General features: G+C 45.0%; 1 protein-coding gene across 1 annotated transcript in view; it reads left to right on the plus strand.

The window, feature by feature from the left end:
* LOC311041141 (kalirin-like) overlaps window positions 1-19663 on the plus strand; it is a 93997-nt gene extending 74334 nt beyond the window's left edge. Inside the window, exons 45-57 of the mRNA XM_084051647.1 lie at window positions 1296-1415; window positions 2996-3057; window positions 4329-4395; window positions 4760-4863; window positions 5308-5377; window positions 5591-5677; window positions 6374-6466; window positions 7799-7849; window positions 8013-8090; window positions 9593-9778; window positions 16403-16574; window positions 16814-16974; window positions 18313-19663. Of these exons, the coding sequence (XP_083907773.1) occupies window positions 1296-1415; window positions 2996-3057; window positions 4329-4395; window positions 4760-4863; window positions 5308-5377; window positions 5591-5677; window positions 6374-6466; window positions 7799-7849; window positions 8013-8090; window positions 9593-9778; window positions 16403-16574; window positions 16814-16974; window positions 18313-18498 (1437 nt within the window). The 3' untranslated portion in view covers window positions 18499-19663. The remainder of the gene's footprint in view (window positions 1-1295; window positions 1416-2995; window positions 3058-4328; window positions 4396-4759; window positions 4864-5307; window positions 5378-5590; window positions 5678-6373; window positions 6467-7798; window positions 7850-8012; window positions 8091-9592; window positions 9779-16402; window positions 16575-16813; window positions 16975-18312) is intronic.
* The last annotated feature ends 3409 nt before the right edge of the window (window positions 19664-23072 follow it).

Genomic DNA, 23072 nt, shown 5'->3' on the forward strand with positions numbered 1-23072 from the left:
CCCCCAAAATGATATGTATTTGGCCGAGGACCCCCATCTCAAAATATGTTGTTCCAAGGACCCCCAGAAGCACAGATCGTAGTTGAAAATGTTCGCTTTAAAGCATATATATATATTCAAAGAATTGCACAAATCTTCCACGATTATTATTTTTCTATGATCTACAAGTTAATAGCGCGGCTCATATACAAGCTCATAGAGCTTGTATATCTGCTATTTTTGAATAGATGTGTTCCCGGTCTTAACTCATTCAGTGCCCAGCTTATTTATGGAATTTTGGCTCTGAGTACCACAGCCAAAATTCATTGTAAAAAAAGCGCTTAGGAGCCGAGATACAGCCTTTTTAAGTTAGAAGTTAAACAAAGAGTGAATGGAGCAGCACATCTTCAAATCATCATATCTTGGGTTCTGAACATGTTTTTCCATGACGTCTTTGGAAAAACCTGTCTTTGACGTCATGTGGCGCACAGGGCGTCAGGCCACGTGACGTCTTAGATGTCATGTGGCACTAAATGAGTTAATGGATTAAAGTGGGCACGTGGAGACACCTTTAGCGTATTATCAGATATTTATCTGATAATACCAGAGATAGGATGAGGAGAAATCAACCTGAATAAACAGTAAACAGCATAATATATACATACAAAATAGTATGCCCTTAATGTCCTGGATTTCTTTTTTTCATATCCCTGTGTTTTCATTTGTTTTAAAAAGTAACCGAAAAAGAGTCAACTTTATTTAAAACAAAATCCTAATATACTCCCCCCCCCCCCCCCCCCCCAAATTTTGCCATTTTGTTTATTAGTATTTAGACAACTAGGCTTTGTGTGGATGTATGCAAATAGATTGTATGCAAGTCAGAAATTGGAAAAGTGAATATGATGTGTTACTGGGCTACTGGGAGCGTTAACGTGCGTAGTTTCACCAGAATTGGACACTGTGTTCATGATTTGAGTTTTGAACGAACATTGTTACAGTCGTAGAAAAAGTGAATGTTTGAAGAAAAATCATAAACGGCGGGAAAACATCTAGTCTTTCACAAACGGGCGTGGCCTGTATGTATGGGACATTGCGTCATCATCCAAGAAACTATTTTAGTGTTTTTTTTTCCCAGGGGAAACACATGTTGATTGTACGACCTGAGGTTCAAAGAGTCATTGGCCGAAAAAGTGAAGTTTATGAACCATGAGGACGTGTGTGTGTGTGTGTGTGTGTGTGTGTGTGTGTGTGTGTGTGTGTGTGTGTGTGTGTGTGTGTGTGTGTGTGTGTGTGTGTGTGTGTGTGTGTGTGTGCAGAAGGCTCACAGGGAGGACAGCATTCAGAGTGGAGGAGAGGAGGAGCAAGAGGAGGAGACGGAGCCTCACACCCCTCTACCGCCCCCTATGGACATCATCAAAGACCCCAACAACACTGAGGTAAGACCTGCTTAATACTGAGGTAAGAACGCTGTTATAGACCTTGTTAACTCATTCAGTGCCAAGTAAATAAATAAAAAATGTGTTGCCCATAGTGTCAGTGATTTTTAGATGTTCTTACCTTTTCAAGTACTCACAGAATATGTATCTCCGGTATGATGGATCCTCTGATGGTTGTTAAAAACACTGTGCATCCGCGGAAAGGCGACAGACCCCCATTTAATGTCATTTCTATCCCTGGGACCCTAATTTATATTGTAAAATCAATGTTAAGTTAAAGGTAGGGTAAGTGATATTTTTTGGTTAAAACAAAAAGTATTTAGTTAAAAGGTTAAAGCACTATATTCTGATAGTAATCATTGCTATAGAGTGTTTGTTCAGTAACAGGAGTCTCCCCGTCTCTCCAGCTCTTTAATAAACAGAAAATAAATTTTTCGGTAGGTGTCAAAATCTCAGCCAATCAGGAGAAAGTACCCATTTTTAAGCTTCATTTGTATAGTGTTCCAGTTCCAATTTTGCCTGCTCATTTCTTAGTGTCATCACTTCCAATTTCACTTGTTTAATCTATATCCTGATTGAGTTCTCTATCCTGATTGGATACAATTGGAAATGAAACTGAAACAAAAATGCATTTTCTGTTTTATAAAGAGCTGGAGAGACAAGGAGACTCCTAATACTGAACAAACACTCTATAGCAATGAGTACTATCAGAATATAGAGCTATTACCCTACCTTTAACTCTCAGAGTTACAGACCCATAAGAGTCCATTTCGTTCCATTTGTACACTCTCAGAGTTACAGACCCATAAGGGTCCATTTGGTTCCATTTGTACACTCTCAGAGTTACAGACCCATAAGGGTCCATTTGGTTCCATTTGTACACTCTCAGAGTTACAGACACATAAGGGTCCATTTGGTTCCTGTCCATCATTTAGCTGGGGACCCCCTGGAACCCCCTCAAGGGACCCCTGGGGGTCCCCGGACCCCACTTTGAGAACCAATGCATTATACTCACGGGGGTGTCGTCGTAGAAGAGGGGAAAATAAATTGTCCGACCGCGATCCTTTTTTGCTAAACACATATAATGATCATTTTAAGAAAGACTTTAAACTGGCGATTGAAAACGTTAAGTGTTAATGAAAATGTCTGTCTGTCTGTCTATCTGTCTGTCTGTCTGTCTGTCTGTCTGTCTGTCTGTCTGTCTGTCTGTCTATCTGTCTGTCTGTCTATCTGTCTGTCTGTCTGTCTGTCTGTCTGTCTGTCTGTCTGTCTGTCTGTCTGTCTGTCTGTCTGTCTGTCTGTCTGTCTCTCTGTCTGTCTGTCTGTCTGTCTGTCTGTCTCTCTGTCTGTCTGTCTGTCTGTCTGTCTGTCTCTCTGTCTGTCTGTCTGTCTGTCTGTCTGTCTGTCTGTCTGTCTGTCTGTCTGTCTGTCTGTCTATCTGTCTGTCTGTCTGTCTGTCTGTCTGTCTGTCTGTCTGTCTGTCTGTCTGTCTGTCTGTCTGTCTCTCTGTCTGTCTGTCTGTCTCTCTGTCTGTCTGTCTGTCTGTCTGTCTGTCTGTCTGTCTGTCTCTCTAGGCATTGGACTCTGAGGGTTCTAATGAGTCAGACACAGAGCAGAGGAACAAGGCCATGAGAGGACGCATGTAAGACGCGCACACACACACACACACACACACACACACACACACACACACACACACACACACACACACACACACACACACACACACACACACACACCATGATGTCAGTCATTTGGTTTCCATAGAGACCAGCGTTGTGTATCTGTGACTATAACACAACGCTGCTCTGCTGCCACCATGTGGCCCATTAAGGTATTATTATTTTGCAATAGTTTTGTTTTGTTTGGCTTTCGGTTTTCAAATTTGGTTTAATTTTGATAAAAACAGTTTTTAATGTTATATTAGACAGATATATCAGACCCTCACATATAATGATTCAAAAAGTATTGAAAATGCTATTTTCACTACTTTTGACAAATCATATTAGATATTGACTAAAGACTAAAACTGAGGACATTAATACTGAACAAACACATGATTATAATCACTTTATGGATTATTGTCTGTATTTAGCAGCTCTACGTCTCATCTAAAAGCCTTTAATTCTGTCATTATTTCTGCAATGTTCAATATGCTATCTGACAGCCGATCTACACCAGACTTTACAAAGCGACACGCACACACGCGCATATACGCACTTTTAGATCCAGTCCTATCTTAACCCATTAAGACCTGGAACTGTGTCATTTTTAGATTTGAGCTAAAAAGCATTATTTTACACTTTGGGCTATTCAAAAATAGCAGATATACAAGCTCATAGCAGATCTACAAGCTACGAGCTTGTAGATCTGCTATTTTTGAAAATTTGTGAAAATGTGTGCAAATCTTTGAATATATATATTTTTAAAGCGAACATTTTAACTCAAATCTTTGCTTCTGGGGGGTCCCTGGAACAAAATATTTTGATGAGGGTCCGTGGCCAAAATACATATGATTTTGGGGGTCCTTGACATGAAAAAGATTGAGCACCACTGATATAGAAACATGCGTTTTTCAGAAAACTGTTGAGATTTAGGAGACATGTAGAATCGGCTTCAGGTCTCAATGGGTTAAAGCCTGTGTATATGGTATGTAGCCGCTATCATTCATATCAACTGGATCTTTCCAAACACAGTCAATTCCACATGTACGCACACTTTGAAAAGTGTGGTATAGATCGGCCCTAAAAATGTTGATTTTCTCACGCGTGTGTGTATGTGTGTCTGTGTCTGCGTGTCTGTGTGTGTGTGTGTGTGTGTGTGTGTGTGTGTGTGTGTGTGTGTGTGTGTGTGTGTGTGTGTGTGTGTGTGCGTGTGTGCGCGCGTGTGTGTGTGTGTGTGCGCGTGCTGCAGGTTTGTGGTTAACGAGATGGTCCAATCAGAGAAGGATTACGTTAAAGACCTGGGAGTCATCGTAGAGGTGAGACTTTAAAGGACCACTCCGCCCGTTTTAAACCTTATCTTCATATATAGCGATGGAAGAAGTACTCAAGTACTTTTACTTAAGTAAAAGTATCAACTCCGCAATGTAGAAATACTAAAGTATATATATACTATGCTATATATATATATATATATAGTCCCGTATTCAAAATGTATGAAACATCTTTTGAAAATAGCAGATCTACAAGCTCACAATGCGTGACAGTGACGTCTCACACTCACACTGACATGTCTGTCTGTCTGTCTGTCTGTCTGTCTGTCTGTCTGTCTGTCTGTCTGTCTGTCTCTCTCTGTCTCTGTCTCTGTCTCTCTCTCTGTCTCTCTCTCTGTCTCTCTCCCAGGGGTTCATGTCGAGGTTAGAGGTCAGAGGGATCCCAGAAGACATGAGAGGAAAAGATAAGATCGTGTTTGGAAACATTCACCAGATCTATGACTGGCACCGCGAGTCAGTACACACACACACACACACACACACACACACACACACACACACACACACACACACACACACACACACACACACACACACACACACACACACACACACACACACACACACACACACACACACAGTATTTTACAATTCTAAATGTTGAACTATTCAGTCAACTAATTATGGGGCCCTTGGGAATGCGGTCTACTGAGTATAGCATTTAAAAGGTTAAAATATTGAATGAATATTCATGAAGGTTTATGATGGAGACGTGCCTCTGTTGTCTCTAATGGTATCAGAGATACTAATGTTACATCACTGTGTGTGTGTGTGTGTGTGTGTGTGTGTGTGTGTGTGTGTGTGTGTGTGTGTGTGTGTGTGTGTGTGTGTGTGTGTGTGTGTGTGTGTGTGTGTGTGTGTGTGTGTGTGTGTGTGTGTGTGCGTGTGTGTGTGTAGCTTCTTCCTGGTAGAGTTGGAGCGGTGTCTACAGGACCACGATCAACTGGCTGAACTCTTCATTAAGCATGTTAGTTATCAGTGTTATTATTATTATGAGTAATGTTAACTTACATGTTACTATATTAATGAAATAAGAAGTTGAATTCATGATGTAACTTAATTTTATGTCTGTCTGTCTGTTTGTTTGTCTGCTTGTCTCTCTGAATGTCTGTCTGTCTCCCTACTTGTCTGTCTGTCTCTCTGCCTGTCTGCCTGCCTGCCTGCCTGCCTGTCTCTCTAGGAGAGGCGTCTACACATGTATGTAGTTTACTGTCAGAACAAGCCGAGGTCAGAGTTCATCGTGGTGGAGTACGAGAACTTCTTCGAGGTGAGTGAGGTCACTTCCTGGTCCGCTGTCATTGGTTGTTCCATAGCCTGGGGACCCCCCAAAATAATCACGTTTGAACTGGCTCCACCCTAACAAGCACTTGGAAATTTAGGAGTTGAGGCATTACATTTAGTTTAATCTGGGAACCCAGACCCAACTGTCTGCCTTCAGCGCATCACTTCCGGGTGGTGCGACTATGTTTTCATTCCCACTAACAATATTTCTACACGGAACACTAACACCACTTCTCGCAGAGAACATGGATGCTTTTGGTTATAAGCCCACTTGTTTCTATGATGAAAGAGCAAGTTAAAATATGAATATCTTTCCGTGGTTTTGTCTGCTCCGCGGACGCTATTTTTAAATTAGTTTCGGTTCGTTTCTAGTAGGGAAGGGTGGACGGACACGTGAATCCCGCCCACTACATTTGATTGGGTAAAGCGCGGCCTGCTTCCTAATCTGAAGGCACGCCCATTGCGTACACGTTATGACGAACCTCCCCGACAGATTCCAACGCAGAGCAGAATCTGTTCTTGAGAGATTACATTTGGTTTGACTCTGATCCACAGGTTATTGTGAAAATCCTTGAGGGGTATCCAGGGGGTCCCCAGAAATATTTGTAAACACAATAACAAAATGAGTCTGTCTGTCTGTCTGTCTGTCTGTCTGTCTGTCTGTCTGTCTGTCTGTCTGCAGGAGATCCAACATGAGATCAGTTGCCGTCTGTCCATCAGTGATTATCTGATTAAACCAGTGCAGAGAATCACCAAGTACCAGTTACTACTGAAGGTAATATATTACTGATAATAATAAACAGGGGTGCACATAACCGGTGCGCATGCGCACCCAAAATAAATAATGCGCACCACATCAGACGACGCGAGGCGCTTTTGCGTACCAACAGCTGGGACAGGAATTTCCAAGCTTTTATTTTTTAGCAAAACTAAAAAATAAAAGCCTGGAGATCGAGGCTAGGAATTTACTTCCTGAAGCCACACTCACACAATCACGCTAAAGCACGCGTCGGCCCCATGTACAGCCATTAGGCGCAGGAGGGAGAGGACGCATGCTGCACGTGATTGTATGAGTGTTGCCTCGCGTCGCCTCGCATCGCCTCGCTGCCAGCAGCGGCTGTTAGAGGCACTCGTCACCGATGATGAACGCACCGTAATGGTGCAAAATATGCCGTGAACGTCCCAATCTGGTGGATTAGTTTTATCTGGTGGTCCCATTAGTTTTATTGTATTTTATTGTCCTTTCATATTGTATTTATTTTGCCATCTTTATAGATGCATTTCCAGACAACGTCACACTGATAACAACCAGTATGTGCGTGCAGGTCTGGGCCAAAATAACCCGACCTCTCATAAGATGTAATGTTAAAGTGGTCTCAGCCTCACGTGTAGAAATGCATCCCATCAAACTGTCAGACGCTGTTTTTCCTCCCAGTGTGGAGGAAGAAGGTTTAGGATCAGTGGCGTGCACAGACATTTTGAGGGGCAGGTGCTCAAGTAAATTATACTTTTTTTTGTTTACTTGGTCTGCTCTTTTTTCCCTCTACACCTATACCTCTTTGCCAAAAATAGCCGATCTACAAGCCCACAACGCCTCGCTGCGCGATGCGTTGTGGGCTTGTAGATCTGCTATTTTTGGCTAAAGTTCTCCTCAGAAAAGGGATGCTAGGTTTCGAGTGGTTATGGTAAAAAGAAAAATCATATCACATAAAGATTTGGCGGACCCCCTGTAGTAACTCTGAGGACCCCCTAGGGGTCCCGGATCCCCTGTTGAAGACCCCTGCTGTAAACTGAAAAAAGGGCACTTTTGGTCAAGAGGGCAAAGGGCAGGTGAGTCTATCTGTGCACGTCCCTGTTTAGGATGGATGTTTACTGTGATCTCTGCCTCTTGAAATACATACCTTGGTTTATGTCGTGTCAACTTGTGTAGCGATTCTCCAAGCAGTTTGTCCCCCAGACCCCCATTGTTTATGTGAAGCACAATGAGTTGCCGTGCCTACTTCCAGATAGTAACACTCATCAGTAATGTGTGTGTGTGTGTGTGTGTGTGTGTGTGTGTGTGTGTGTGTGTGTGTGTGTGTGTGTGTGTGCGTGTGCTTGCTTGCAGGACTTTCTGAAGTACACAGTTAAAGCTGGTCTCAACTGTGCAGAAATCGAGGTAAGCCCCTCCCCCATCATTCCCTAAGCCCCAGTACAATGTATATGAGCTGAACTGGTAAGATTGAACTTGTCTGTCTGTCTGTCTGTCTGTCTGTCTGTCTGTCTGTCTGTCTGTCTGTCTGTCTGTCTGTCTGTCTGTCTGTCCGTGTGTGTGTCTGCAGAAAGCGGTAGAGCTGGTATCTCTGGTACCGAAGCGTTGCAACGACATGATGAGCCTGGGACGACTGCAGGGCTTTGAGGTAAGACAGGCACCTGTCTGTCCGTCTGACTGTCCGTCTGTCTGTCTGAAAATGAGTGCAGAAACATAATTGCCTTGATGTACATAACATAAACGAGCTTCAACGAGCATCAGCTGGACACACACACCTGCCCTCTGCAGTGCTGTCAGTCTGTCTCATTTCTCTCCAAAAGCCCTTGAATATGATGGAATATGATTAAGGATTACTGTGATTATGATACGCTCACATTTCATATCACACACACCATACCTGTACCTTTCACTAGCCCAAGAAAAAAGAAAAAGTAAAAAAAAAAAGTAATCGGAATAAATTCTTAACGGCGACAGTAATTCATCTATTAACACTCCGGTCTGCCACCTCGGGGCGACTGACTCCCTCCCCACTCAACGGTCCTTCTGGTCGATCGACACGGTCACGACTTTTTTCTGTTCTGGCCCCACAGTGGTGGAATGAACTTCCCACTGATGTCAGGACAGCAGAGTCACTGCCCATCTTTCGCCGCAGGCTGAAAACCCACCTCTTCAGGAAACACTACCCTTCCTCTTTGCCTGGCCTACTTGTTGTTAACTAGTTGTAGGAACTATTGTTGTATTATTATATTGGATCTATTAGCTCGTGCTCATTTGATTTGGCTATTTTATGTCATGTGTTTATTAAAGTAGATAGCTGATATATTGCACTTTTACCTTAGCGCTAGGTATACTCTTGGTTGCTTGTTTTTACAGGAAATGCACTTAAGACCTCTGGTGATTAGTAGTTTCGTTCCCTACCTATGTTGAATGCACTTATTGTAAGTCGCTTTGGATAAAAGCGTCTGCTAAATGACTGTAATGTAATGTAATGTAATGTAACACTCTACCCGCCGGGCCCGTAGCCTACGGGCCGATAAATCCAACTGTAAAGCGCCGATCCCGTAACCTACGGGCCGTGGTGCTTTTTCCTTTTTTTCAAAAAAAAAAGAAACTTTTTTCAATTTTCTACACGGACCATTTCATTGTAACACCGCCGTCAGCCCTCGTTCTAATGACGAAACTGAAACTCAATTTCCTCCTTGTTGTTTTCTTCTCCTCGTCGATCTCTGTTTAACATAAACCGTTCTAACTACAACATGGAGGCACCGTTTGACACGCGTTCTTCAGTGGTAGAAGCAGGCAGATGTCTGCGATGTTTACAAACAGTGCACGGCTCAATTTTAAGGATTTTAACAAGGTCTATGAGGACGTGAACAAAAACAAAAAACAACAATAAAACGTTGGCACTAGTGAGTACATTATGAGATTAACCTATGGCGGTCAATGTGTTAAAGATTCATTGTTAACAGCCTGTGTGTGTGTGTGCGTGCACGTATGTGTGTGTGTGTGTGTGACTGTGTGTGTGTGACTGTGTGTGTGTGTGTGTGTGTGTGTGTGTGTGTGTGTGTGTGTGTGTGTGTGTGTGTGTGTGTGTGTGTGTGTGTGTGTGTGACTGTGTGACTGTGTGTGTGTGACTGTGTGTGTGTGCAGGGGAAGCTGACCGCTCAGGGGAAGCTGCTGCAACAGGAGACGTTCTGCGTGTGGGAGTCAGACGGGGGGGTCTTGTCTCGCAGTAAAGAGAGGAGGGTCTTCCTGTTCGAACAGATCGTCATCTTCAGCGAACTGCTGAGGAAAGGGTCCGCCACGCCCGGATACCAGTTCAAGAAGAGCATCAAGGTACTGTGTGTGTGTGTGTGTGTGTGTGTGTGTGTGTGTGTGTGTGTGTGTGTGTGTGTGTGTGTGTGTGTGTGTGTGTGTGTGTGTGTGTGTGTGTGTGTGTGTGTGTGTGTGTGCGTGCGTGCGTGCGTGCGTGCGTGCGTGCGTGCGTGCGTGCGTGTCTACAGATAAAGTTTCTTTTTTCCAGTTTACAGCAGGGGTCTTCAACAGGGGGTCCGGGACCCCTAGGGAGTCCTCAGAGTTACTACAGGGGGTCCGCCAATTCTTTATGTGATATGATTTTTCTTTTTACCATAACCACTCGAAACCTAGCATACCTTTTCTGAGGAGAACTTTAGCCAAAAATAGCAGATCTACAAGCTCACAACGCCTCGCGCTGCGAGGCGTTGTGGGCTTGTAGGTCGGCTATTTTTGGCAAAGAGGTATAGGTGTAGAGGGAAAAAAGAGCGGACCAAGTAAACACAAAAAAGTATAATTTACTTGAGCACCTGCCCCTCAAAATGTCTGTGCACGCCACCATTGCCTCTGTGTGCTGCTTCATTGTCTCCGCCAGGAGACTATGTTTTCACTTTCCGTCCCCCCCCCTCGGCCAAGCTAACATTGGTCAAGCCTCACGTGACACGTGACAATACGTTGAAAGAGTGTGCTCTGATTGGCTAGTGAGACGCATGACGTATAGCGGCCTATAAATAGATGTGACACTTCGGAGCGCTGCGGTGCGCGTTCCGAAGTGACATCAGTGCCATCAGCCAAGCTAACATTTAGTGGTTATAGTGTATGTCATTGTGTATTTTAGTGAATGTTTCATATAGATTCTTGTAAACCATGTTTTTTCTGATCTATAGACCCAGTAGGACACAAAAAACCCGGTTTACATTTTTTTTTCCTGCCCTGGCACTATTTTGGCACCATGGCAACATTTGGCAATGTGACGCAATATTTTATGTCTGTCTGTATGTCTGTTGACATCTTTTCTTCAAATCTGCATGGGCAATTTTCACCAAATTTGGTGCACAAGTGTATGATGTGTCCCAGAAGACCCTATAAAAATGTCACCATGATCGGCCCATAGGTGGCGCTACAGCAACCAATTCAAAACGCAAATTCATGATTACTTACAAACTACTCATCAAATATTTATCAAATTGATGGGTTGTTGCATCATGAGCTGAGGCACAACCTCTGAAAATTTGACCACAATCCACCTATAGTTGGCGCTACAGCAACAGATTCAATATGCAAATACACAATGGTGCAAGAGCTACCTGACGATTTTTAACAAAACCCTTATTTAAACAGAAACAGAAAGTGTTTATTTTCAATTCAAAGGGTTTATTTGTCTTGAACCTTTAAGTACTTTACTTTGGCCAACAAATGTTCAAAGCAAAGCAAAGCAAAGTTTGTTGTTTACCCAGGGTGTCGGACTAAGTACGAAACTTGTTTCCAGCCGGACCCTGCATGGAAGCCTTGCTCAAGGGCTATTCAGCGGTGATTCATGATCGATGTGATGAATTGGGGAATCGAACTAGGGACCTTCCGGTATCAAGGCCGCCCCTCTAACCACTAGGCCACCGCTGCCACTGTTCAGTGGCCACTGTTCAGGCAAAACTATTGCTCGTGCACACACAAACTATTGCCCGTGTACACAGTGGTTAGTCCCTATGGTCTGAGTATCTACAGGGATGACAAGGGAAGTAGTACAGCCTAATAGAGAGTAGTAGAGCCTGTTCCATGCTAGTATAGCCTATACCACCCTCCCCTACTCTGTTCTCCCAACAGGCTGGACTATACTAGTCTTGGGTGTACTAGGCTGTACTGTACTGTACTGTACTAGACTCTACTGGTCTCTAATAGGCAGTTTTAAGCTCTAGTAGGCTTTGCTAGGCTTTACTGGGCTCTATTAGGCTATAGAAGCCAGTACTTTACTTTGGCCTACAAAGGCTCATGCAAAACTATTGCTCGTGAACACACAAGCTATGGCCTGTGTACACAGTGGTTAGTCCCTATGGTCTGAGTATCTACAGGGCTGACAAGGGACTAGTAAAGCCTAATAGAGAGTATTAGAGTCTGGTACAGCCTAGTACAATCTAGTCTAGCCTAGTCCAGCCTGTTCCATGCTAGTATAGCCTATACCACCCTCCCCTACTCTGTTCTCCCAACAGACTGGACTATACTAGTCTTGGGTGCATTAGGCTGTACTGTACTGTACTGTACTGTACTGTACTGTACTGTACTGTACTGTACTGTACTGTACTGTACTGTACTGTACTGTACTGTACTGTACTGTACTAGACTCTACTGGTCTCTAATAGGCTGTTTTAAGCTCTAGTAGGCTTTGCTAGGCTTTACTGGGCTCTATTAGGCTATAGAAGCCAGTACTTTACTTTGGCCTACAAAGGTTCATGCAAAACTATTGCTTGTGAACACACAAGCTATGGCCCGTGTACACAGTGGTTAGTCCCTATAGTCTGAGTATCTACAGGGCTGACAAGGGACTAGTACAGCCTAATAGAGAGTATTAGAGTCTGGTACAGCCTAGTACAATCAAGTCTAGCCTAGTCCAGCCTGTTCCATGCTAGTATAGCCTATACCACCCTTCCCTAGTCTGTTCTCCCAAAAGGCTGGACTAGTCTTGGATGTACTAGGATGTACTGTACTAGACTCTACTGGTCTCTAATAGGCTGTTTTAATCTCTAGTAGGCTGTGCTAGGCTGTACTAGGCTATATTAGGCTGTACAAGGCAGATCTGTACTAGTCTGTGGTCTACAAAAAAAACAGTACTGGGTTTGGTGATGTTCAATATTGTCTGAATAAGCTTTGTTCGTGTTCATTTTCGTGCTTAAAGAGTGACTTTGAGAGCTGTTTTACCGTACAATATAAGTCAATGAGGAGCAAATTTAGAATTATCAATTTGTAATCAATGGAGCAATTATTTTTGATTTCTTGTCCACCTTTGGAGTTACATCATGGCAAGGTAACTACACAACCCAAACCTCTACCAAAGTGGTCTTGCCCTTTAAGCAGGTAGGTATTGTCAATAGTCAGAGGGAAGTGGCAGTGTGAGGCAGTGTAGTGTGTAATGTTACTTGGGGGGATATGAATGCGTGTCTGCTGCTCTTTGGCCTACCCTCCTGGTAGGACAAACTTCATTAAAGTTGGGTTCGGGTTAGTTGGCTCGCCATCATGATCCTTTTTCTTATCAAGAAAAGTAACCTGGCCAATTCAATCAGATTCATGCAGGCACAGCCAGCAGGTTGTGCCAGCAGTCAGTTTGGGTGGAAGTCTGCAGTAGCCTCAGAGTGGTGTGCACCTCACTCTGCTATTGCAGACTGACTCTGCTTTAGGGTGTGGCTGTGATGGCAATTGCAACCACTGGTGTGACTGATTGATTGATTGAGTGAGACTGAGTGTGTGTGTGTGTGTGTGTGTGTGTGTGTGTGTGACTGTGTGTGTGACTCTGTCAGTGACACACAGACAGCAGTGACACAAACCTTTTGAAACCTGGGTTACATCAGCCCTGTAGATACTCAGACCGTAGGGACTAACCACTGTGTACACGGGCCATAGCTTGTGTGTTCACGAGCAATAGTTTTGCATGAGCCTTGTAGGCCAAAGTAAAGTACTGGCTTCTATAGCCTAATAATGCACAGTAAAGCCTAGCAAAGCCTACTAGAGCTTAAAACAGCCTATTAGAGACCAGTAGAGTCTAGTACAGTACAGTACAGTACAGCCGAGAGCACCCAAGACTAGTATAGTCCAGCCTGTTGGGAGAACAGAGTAGGGGAGGGTGGTATAGGCTATACTAGCATGGAACAGGCTGGACTAGGCTACACTAGACTAGATTGTACTAGGCTGTACCAGACTCTAATACTCTCTATTAGGCTGTACTAGTCCCTTGTCAGCCCTGTAGATACTCAGACCATTGGGACTAACCACTGTGTACACGGGCCATAGCTTGTGTGTTCACGAGCAATAGTTTTGCATGAGCCTTTGTAGGCCAAAGTAAAGTACTGGCTTCTATAGCCTAATAGAGCCCAGTAAAGCCTAGCAAAGCCTACTAGAGCTTAAAACAGCCTATTAGAGACCAGTAGAGTCTAGTACAGTACAGTACAGTACAGCCTAGTACACCCAAGACTAGTATAGTCCAGCCTGTTGGGAGAACAGAGTATGGGAGGGTGGTATAGGCTATACTAGCATGGAACAGGCTGGACTAGGCTAGACTAGGTTGTACTAGGCTGTACCAGACTCTAATAGGCTCTATTAGGCTCTACTAATCCCTTGTCATCCCTGTAGATACTCAGACCATAGGGACTAACCACTGTGTACACGGGCAATAGTTTGTGTGTGCACGAGCAATAGTTTTGCCTGAACATTTGTAGGCCAAAGTAAAGTACTTAAAAGGTTCAAGACAAATAAACCCTTTGAATTGAAAATAAACACTTTCTGTTTCTGTTTAAATAAGGTTTTTGTTAAAAATCGTCAGGTAGCTCTTGCACCATTGTGTATTTGCATATTGAATCTGTTGCTGTAGCGCCAACTATAGGTGGATTGTGGTCAGATTTTCAGAGGTTGTGCCTCAGCTCATGATGCAACAACCCATCAAATTTGATAAATATTTGATGAGTAGTTTGCAAGTAATCATGAATTTGCGTTTTGAATTGGTTGCTGTAGCGCCACCTATGGGCCGATCATGGTGACATTTTTATAGGGTCTTCTGGGACACATCATACACTTGTGCACCAAATTTGGTGAAAATTGGCCATGCAGATTTGAAGAAAAGATGTCGACAGACATACAGACAGACATAAAATATTGCGTCACATTGCCAAATGTTGCCATGGTGCCAAAATAGTGGCAGGGCGGGGAAAAAAAATGTAAACCGGGTTTTTTGTGTCCTACTGGGTCTATAGATCAGAAAAAACTTGGTTTACAAGAATCTATATGAAACATTCACTTAACTTCTTTTTGCTACATAACTACATACACTATTACATGTCGCCTTTCCGACAGACGGATAGGACACTTACACAGACAGGACGGATAGGACACTTATACAGACAGGACGGATAGGACACTTATACAGACAGTGTGTCATGTTACTATGACACAGTAACATTTTTTGTAAGAATTAGAACATAAGAATTAGAACATTCCCAACATTCCCAACACAAGTCTGCTGGCGGAGACTTGTGCTCCGAGGAGTACTTTTTCTAGTTCACTTCCTCCCTAACAGGCTACTGCAGGTGTAATGCAAGTAATTTGCCAGATTTTGCAAAAGGAAAAAGCGGCCAGGTCTATGAAACCGAGCCCAAAAAAAGCAACTATAGGCTCAGTTTTACCACCTTACATCGGCTATTTGAAAATAGCAGATCAACAAGCTCACGATGTATCACATCATGACACGTTGTGAGCTTGTGGATCTGCTATTTTTCAAAATGAACTTGACCATGTTATGTAGGACAGCGTAGAGACAGCGTTTTACTCTCTCCTCTCCTCTAGGTGGTGAACTTGACCATGTAGGACAGTGTAGAGACAGTGGCCCTCATTTATCAACGCAGCGTATAAACCGGCGTATATTTTTCCATATATTCGGCCGTACACCAACGTCGAAGTCACATTTATCAACGCATCCTACACAGCCGATCCGAGCTTACACTTGGTCCCAGCGTTGATAAATGTCACGGCTGAAACGAGCGTCATTTAAATAACACGCCCTTAAATATTCTCAAAACGCCCCGATTTTACGACATGAAGACGAACCAGAATACGACCAAAGACATGAAAAGCCAATAAGAAATAGCTTCCCTCGCTCGCCACACACGCACACGCCTCTCTCACTCGCTCTTTCTCGCTCGCTCTCTCGCTGTCTTGCTCTCTCTCTCACACACACACACGCGCCCGCCCAACTTTGTCTTTCATGTAGCGTAGCGGTACATGAGACTCGGGCGGAATGCAGTGATCCCGTGCCGCCACGTTAATATTGGAGCGTCGGGTTTATATCCTTAACCCAGCCAGGTTGTGTAGCCTACATAACTCTCTATGACATAACTCCATAACATAGGACAAGCTACTGTAAGTTTGTAGACCTCACTGTCAGTGAAAAGATATGGTCGGGGCTCCCGAAAATTCTCTCGTAGAAGCGCTGCTGTGCTGAAAATAGCAGATCTACAAGCTCACAACGCGTCGCGATGCGACCTGTTGTGAGCTTGTAGATCTGCTATTTTCAAATAGCCAATGCAGCCATGCAGATCTGCAAGCTTAACCGAATGACTGTTAAAGCATTTTGTTTAAATTAGTTTATAAAATGATATATTTTCACAGGGATTATTTATTAGTGTAGATATATACATTTATGAGTGGATTATGTGTCCAGATGCCTCTCAGATGCCTGTCAGACCGTCAGACAATGCTGCTCCGCAGGTCTAGAATGGAATAAACGGGTGCAGCCAACGTCAACAACTGGTCTCGACCAGACGTGAGATCTCAGCGTAAAGTAGGATGAAGCCCACGTCAGGATATATTGATAAATGCCGAAAGGTGCGGTGATCACGCCGTACGCTCATTATTCGGGCTGCACCGCGTTGATAAATGAGGGCCAGTGTTTTACTCTCTCCTCTCCACTAGGTGGTGAACTTGACCATGCAGGACAGCGTGGAGGGGGATCAGTGTAAGTTCATGCTGTGGGGTCGGGGGTCAGCAGAACGCTACACTCTGCAGGCTTCGTCTCCTGACATCAAGCTGACCTGGGTTCAACACATCACCTCCTTACTGGACACACACAACACCTTCCTGTCTGGTCTGTACCACACACACACACACACACACACACACACACACACACACACACACACACACACACACACACACACACACACACACACTCACACTCACACACACACTTTTTTTACCCAAAATAATTAGTAATTCCAGCAGATCACCTAAACCACGTAGGCATGACTAAGCGTGTGTGTGTGTGTGTGTGTGTGTGTGTGTGTGTGTGTGTGTGTGTGTGCGCGTGCGCGTGCGTGTGTGTAGCTCTCCAGTCTCCAATAGAATACCAGAAGAAGGAAGGGGGCGGCGCCCACACAGTGTCCCGCCCCCTCTCTGCCTGCCGGCCCCCCTCGGCCCCACCCACTCCCAACGGCCACGCCCCCCAGAGCCCCCACCCCCCCAACACAGACACACAGGATGACCAGGTACCACACACACACACACACACACACACACACACACACACACACACACACACACACACACACACACACACACACTAGACACAATACGACAGCTATATTGCCCATATACTGTATGGTACAGACAGATACAGAGATCTCCATATATGGGCATACAAGGGGCGAACAGACGAACGGACGGACATAGCAACCAAGAAGCTACGCTAGGGAAACGCTGAACACACGTTCACACGCACACATGATAATAGTACAGATTTAAACAGCACAGCGCAGCGGTGAGATTTCTGGCACCGAACGTAATCTGTTATTATAAAATTCTGGCACCCAATGTGTTAAAAAGGTAAGATTAATGAAACATCGCTGGCGATTATTTTATTTTTTTACTTGGCACAGAATGACTTTAATGACAATACAATTAACAGTAACTCAGACACAAAACTATTCTACTCTCTGCCACAGATCAACATATTGTGTCTGTGCAAATAACTTCATCAACATTAATCCCTCAAAACTTCTACAGCAGAGGTCTTCAACAGGGGGTCCGGGACCCATAGGGGGTCCGCGGAGGTACTGCAGGGGGTCCTCCAAATCAGATTTTTACATTAACCACTTCAACCAAGCATCCCTATTCTAAAGGAGAACTTTAGCCAAAATTAGCAAATCTACAAGCGCACAACGCCTCGCGCTGCAAGGCGTTGTGCGCTTGTAGATCTGCTATTTTTGGCAAAGTGGTTGGATGTAGGGGGGAAAAAGAGCAGACTAAGTACAGAGTGAAAGGTCAGGTATACTAAGTATTGTTTAAGTGCATGGTTACATGTCTGGAAATACACATTAACATGAATCCAACTTGATAGTGTGGTGAAACAAGTCTATGAAGCTGCCTATGAAATCTATGAAAAAAATAGATATTTTATACAATATATAATGGGGGTCCCTGCTTTATCTCGCTCTCAGCCCAGGGGTCCTTGGCCTGAAAACGTTGAAGACCCCTGTTCTACAGATTACACTCAGCTCTATAAGGACTGAATTCACAACATTACTGGCTTACAATAACCTTAACCTACCTGACCTGGAGTCCTGTGCTCTATTTATTTGTCTCTCTCACATCTTGTGTAGCGCACCGAAAAATAGCAGATCTATAAGCTCACCACGCGCCAGGCTTTTAGATCTGCTATTTTTCTTCGGCTTTACGCTTTTACGGTAAAAAAAAAAACATGCTAAATATTCATTCAAACCTGTGTGTGTGTGTGTGTGTGTGTGTGTGTGTGTGTGTGTGTGTGTGTGTGTGTGTGTGTGTGCGTGTGCGTGCGTGTGCGTGTGTGTGTGTGTGTGCGTGTGCAGGAGCTGGTGTCGGTCCTGGAGGACTTCACGGCGGTCAGAGAGGATGAGATCACGGTGGTCCGCGGGGAGAGGGTCCAGATCCTCTCCACCAATCAGCAGGGAGGATGCTTGGTCTACCGGCCCGCCAACTCAGAGTCGCCCCCTGCTGAGGGATGGGTGCCGCGCAGCGTGCTGGGGAAGCACTGACACACACACACACACTGTACATATATGCGCACGCACACACACACACACACACACACACACACACACACACACACACACACACACACACACACACACACACACACACACACACACGCACGCTCGCACACACTGTACATACACAGAAAAAACACACACGCATACTGCACACACACACACACACACACACACACACACACACACACACACACACACACACACACACACACACGAACACACTCCTACCTTGGTCGCCGCTCGACGAAACTCTCCGACCAATCACAGTCAACCTTTACCCCTAACCTTACTGACCAATCAACGAGTGATCTAACCGCACCGACCAATCACGATCAACCCATAACCATAACCATAACCTACTGACCAATCGAACTACAGACAGCAAAAAAAGAAGAAAAAAAAACGAGAAAAAAAACACGGATGCTTTCTCATTGGACGATGGAAGGTGACATCACCACGACGCCCCGGTCTGGTACGGAACCCAAGCCTTTGGGGTCAAGCTGGACCCGGAAAACACAAGCCACGCCTCCTGGTACCCAGTACCCCTTCCAGTACCCCCCCCCCCCCCCCCATCTCCTGGTTCTGGTGGATTGTCCCGGCTCTCCCAGTACTGACCGGGATCTTACTGGAACTGTGAGAAGACCCCCGGACCGCCTGGTACCAACACACCAAACTAAACCAACACACCAAACCGGTACCGACCAGAATCTCTCCCAGTATACCACACGCTGGAAGTGCACATTCCAGAGTTTCAGGGAGCCCTGCCGTCGGCACCTCAGTGGAACATCAGCGGATGGTCCAAGCCTTGTCACAGAGAAAGAGGGGGAAGGGGAAGGGGGCCATTTGCCGGGGTGAGAAATGGCGCCGGGTGTGAATTGGTCTCATTTCACACCTGGGAAATCAGGCATGACAATGTGGGGATATGACAGTGAAAGATAAGGAAAAGCCTGAAGAGCTCATCTGTACTCCTCGGACGGTCGGACAGACATTGTTCCGCTTCGTAACTATAGTTGGGCGAGCTAGCCGGGACATCTCGAAGTGCAACGGGTTTCCGAGGGAGATGTTCCAGAGACCGAGCCCCTTTCCAAAGCTCGGCATGGTGGTCAGCAGGGACGTGCACAGATAGACTCTAGGTGGTGCTAGAGCACCTGCCCTTTACCCTCTTGACCAGAAGTGCCCTTTTGAAAAAGAAATTTAAAAAGTTTTTTTTTTTTTTTTCAGTTTACAGCAGGGGTCTTCAACAGGGGGTCCTCAGAATTACTACAGGGGGTCCGCCAAATCTTTATGTGATATGATTTTTCTTTTTACCATAACCACTCGAAACCTAGCATCCCTTTTCTGAGGAGAACTTTAGCCAAAAATAGCAGATCTACAAGCCCACAACGCCTCGCGGTTGTGGGCTTGTAGATCTGCTATTTTTGGCAAAGAGGTACAGGTTTAGAGGGAAAAAAGAGCAGACCAAGTAAACAAAAAAAAGTATAATTTACTTGAGCACCTGCCCCTCAAAATGTCTGTGCACGCCACTGGTGGTCAGTATTTGTGGTTAATATGTCAGCTCACCTTTCGGAAGAAAGGGCAGGTGCTCTAGCACCACCTAGAGTCTATCTGTGCACGTCCCTGGTCAGCTCACCTTTCAGAAAGAAAGGTTCCAGCGTTGGGAAGGAGTCTGGACCACACTTAACTCTAAGAGGGTTCCATGTGTACTCTCTCTCTCTCAGAGTTACAGACCCTGTGAGGGTCCATTTGGAGCCCCCTCAAGGTCCCTGGACCCCCACCTTTTGAGCACCACCGAACTTGAGGGTCGTGGACCCTTCCTTCGACCCAATCAGAAGACTCCGTGGCATCCTGAAGATCACCAATCAGAACTGAGAATCCATGCGGTTGTCATGGTGACCATTCTATGTGGATAGTTTGTACAAACAGCCTGATGACGTCATCATCGTCGTTAAGAAGAAAAAAAACAACAAAAATATTATAATTATTAATTATGAATATTAATGAGGCAAACCGTTGTCATGTTAATGTTTGTGTGCGTGCGTGTGTGTGTGTGTGTGTGTGTGTGTGCATGCGCGAGTGTGTGCGTGTAAAATGTTTGTTTTTTTCACTGATTTTGAGACTGAAGGTTTTGTTGTTAGTGTCTTAATTGTGGCGTTTCTATAGCGACCGAAGAGTGTTCATTTATAGTGTTTGAAATGAGACACACACACACACACACACACACACACACACACCCACACACACACACACACACACACACACACACACACACACACACACACACACACACACACACACACACACACACACACACACACACACACACATAAATGCATGTATAGAAGTAAATATATCACCATGGTTACATAGACAGTCAGGGAGTAGCGCATTGGCGCCAACATGGCCGCCAGTGTAGCCTGTGTGTGTGTGTGCGTGTGTGTGTGTGTGTGTGTGTGTGTGTGTGTGTGTGTGCGTGTGTGTGTGTGTGTGTGTGTGTGTGTGTGTGTGTGCGCGCGCTTGTGTGTGTGTGTGTGTGTGTGTGTGTGTGTGTGTGTGTGTGTGTGTGTGTGTGTCTCTGTGTATAGTTGTAGCTGTACATAAACTCTGATCATATGTCACTAATAATAATAATGATAATAATAATAATAATACTGGAAATACAGCACTATACCTCTACCTGTCTCTCTCTCTCTGCCTGTCTCTCTTACCTGTCTGTCTCTCCACAGATGTGACATGTGACCATCCACCACCACCAGAGAAAAGGGGGGGGGGGGGGGGGGGCAGGTTTGAAATGGTGTCACTTCACACCCGCGTGTGACTATAGACACACACAGCCGCCTACAAATTCACGCCCACTATTGAGACAGCGCCCCCCACTCGAGGTCTGTTAGATCGAGGGTACTGCAGCTGTCGAGGCAATCCCTATGAGAGGCATCGTAGAATACATTCATTTCACTGGTTAGCTACTGAGGCTGTAGGGGTTTGTTTTTTGTGTTTTAATAACGTGTCCTGTCTGTTTAATTTGTCCTTTTTTAATGTGACATATCTGTCACCTCGATATACAACCCACACTATATACTATAATATACAGGGGAGGACATAACTGGTGCGCATGCGCATCCAAAATAAAAAATGCGCACCACATCAGACGACGCGAGGCGCTTTTGCGTACCAACAGCTGGGACAGGAATTTCCAAGCTTTTATTTTTTAGCAAAACTAAAAAATAAAAGCTTGGAGATCGAGGCTAGGAATTTACTTCCTGAAGCCACACTCACACAATCACTCTAAAGCACGCGTCAGCCCCATGTACAGCCATTAGGCGCAGGGGGAGAGGACGCATGCTGCACGTGATTGTATGAGTGTTGCCCCGCGTCGCCTCGCATCGCCTCGCTGCGTGCACGCAGCCAGCAGCGGCTGTTAGAGGCACTCGTCACCGATGATGAACGCACCGTAATGGTGCAAAATATGCCGCGAACGTCCCAATCTGGCGGATGAAATCAGCGCCGCAGCACAGGGCACCAACCTTGGGGGCTTTACCTAACAGCGTGAGAAAAAAAAAACGAAAATCGGCGGAATTTAGGAGCAGAGCCCCCCCCCCCCCCCCCATTGACAAAACTGTCCGGTGGGCACCGTGCTGAAACCCCCCCCCCCCCCCCCCCCGTTGACAAAACGGGACGGGACCATGCGCACCAAGTCACATCTCCAGGCTCTTCTGAGTACTAGACCTAAAAAGTTATGTGCACCCCTGATAATATACTCCATCAGTGTGTCAATACCGCTAGCATTGGAGATCTTGAGTTTTTACCCGTCGCATTATGTATCGTCGGCCATTCGTCCCGATACATTCCGGAAGATGCGACATTCCTAACGACAGATCGAGCTGCCAGGGCGCTCAGCATCATTTGTAATAACGTTGTCTCTTGGAGTGAGCTGGCTTCATGTTTCTGCAAAACCGGCGGTGCTTGTAACGACAGACGCGTCACTGAAAAGCAACAGGTTCATCATCATAACCTTTATTTCAGCTCGGAGTACAGTTGAGGGGCAGGCCCTCATTTTCGATGTAGCCGAGATACAGAACACAGTAATTCAACAGGAATAGACATTCACATACAGCAATAAATACATGAATCAGAATACAGAAAGAACTCAGAAACTAAAATAGTCAAAGAACTAGAACATATATATGATAATCAATTAATTAAATAAAGCAGTTACAATCCTGAACAAAAATGTTGAAAATCATTTCCCTGAAACTACCTAAAGATGGAAGTGATTTGATTTTCAAGGACCTCTGGAGCTCATTCCAGGCAGATGGAGCACTGACAGAAAATGCTGTCTTGCCTAACTCCGTCTGCGCAAAAGAAACCTTGAGCGTCAGGAGATCACTCGAGCGGGTCTGATATGTAATAGGGTTCTGAACCAACATAGAACTAGTCTCGCGTAGCCAGACCCCACAGAAAATGAAAAACAGCGACCTCTGTTTTCTGATAGGCTATTGTCTGTGGGGTCTGGCGGGAGGAAAATGGAAGACCAGTGCGCAGGGAAACTCCGGTTTCATGTC

This window comes from Gymnoscopelus microlampas (assembly GCF_963454915.1).
Source record: "Gymnoscopelus microlampas genome assembly, chromosome: 24".
NCBI lineage: Eukaryota > Metazoa > Chordata > Actinopteri > Myctophiformes > Myctophidae > Gymnoscopelus > Gymnoscopelus microlampas.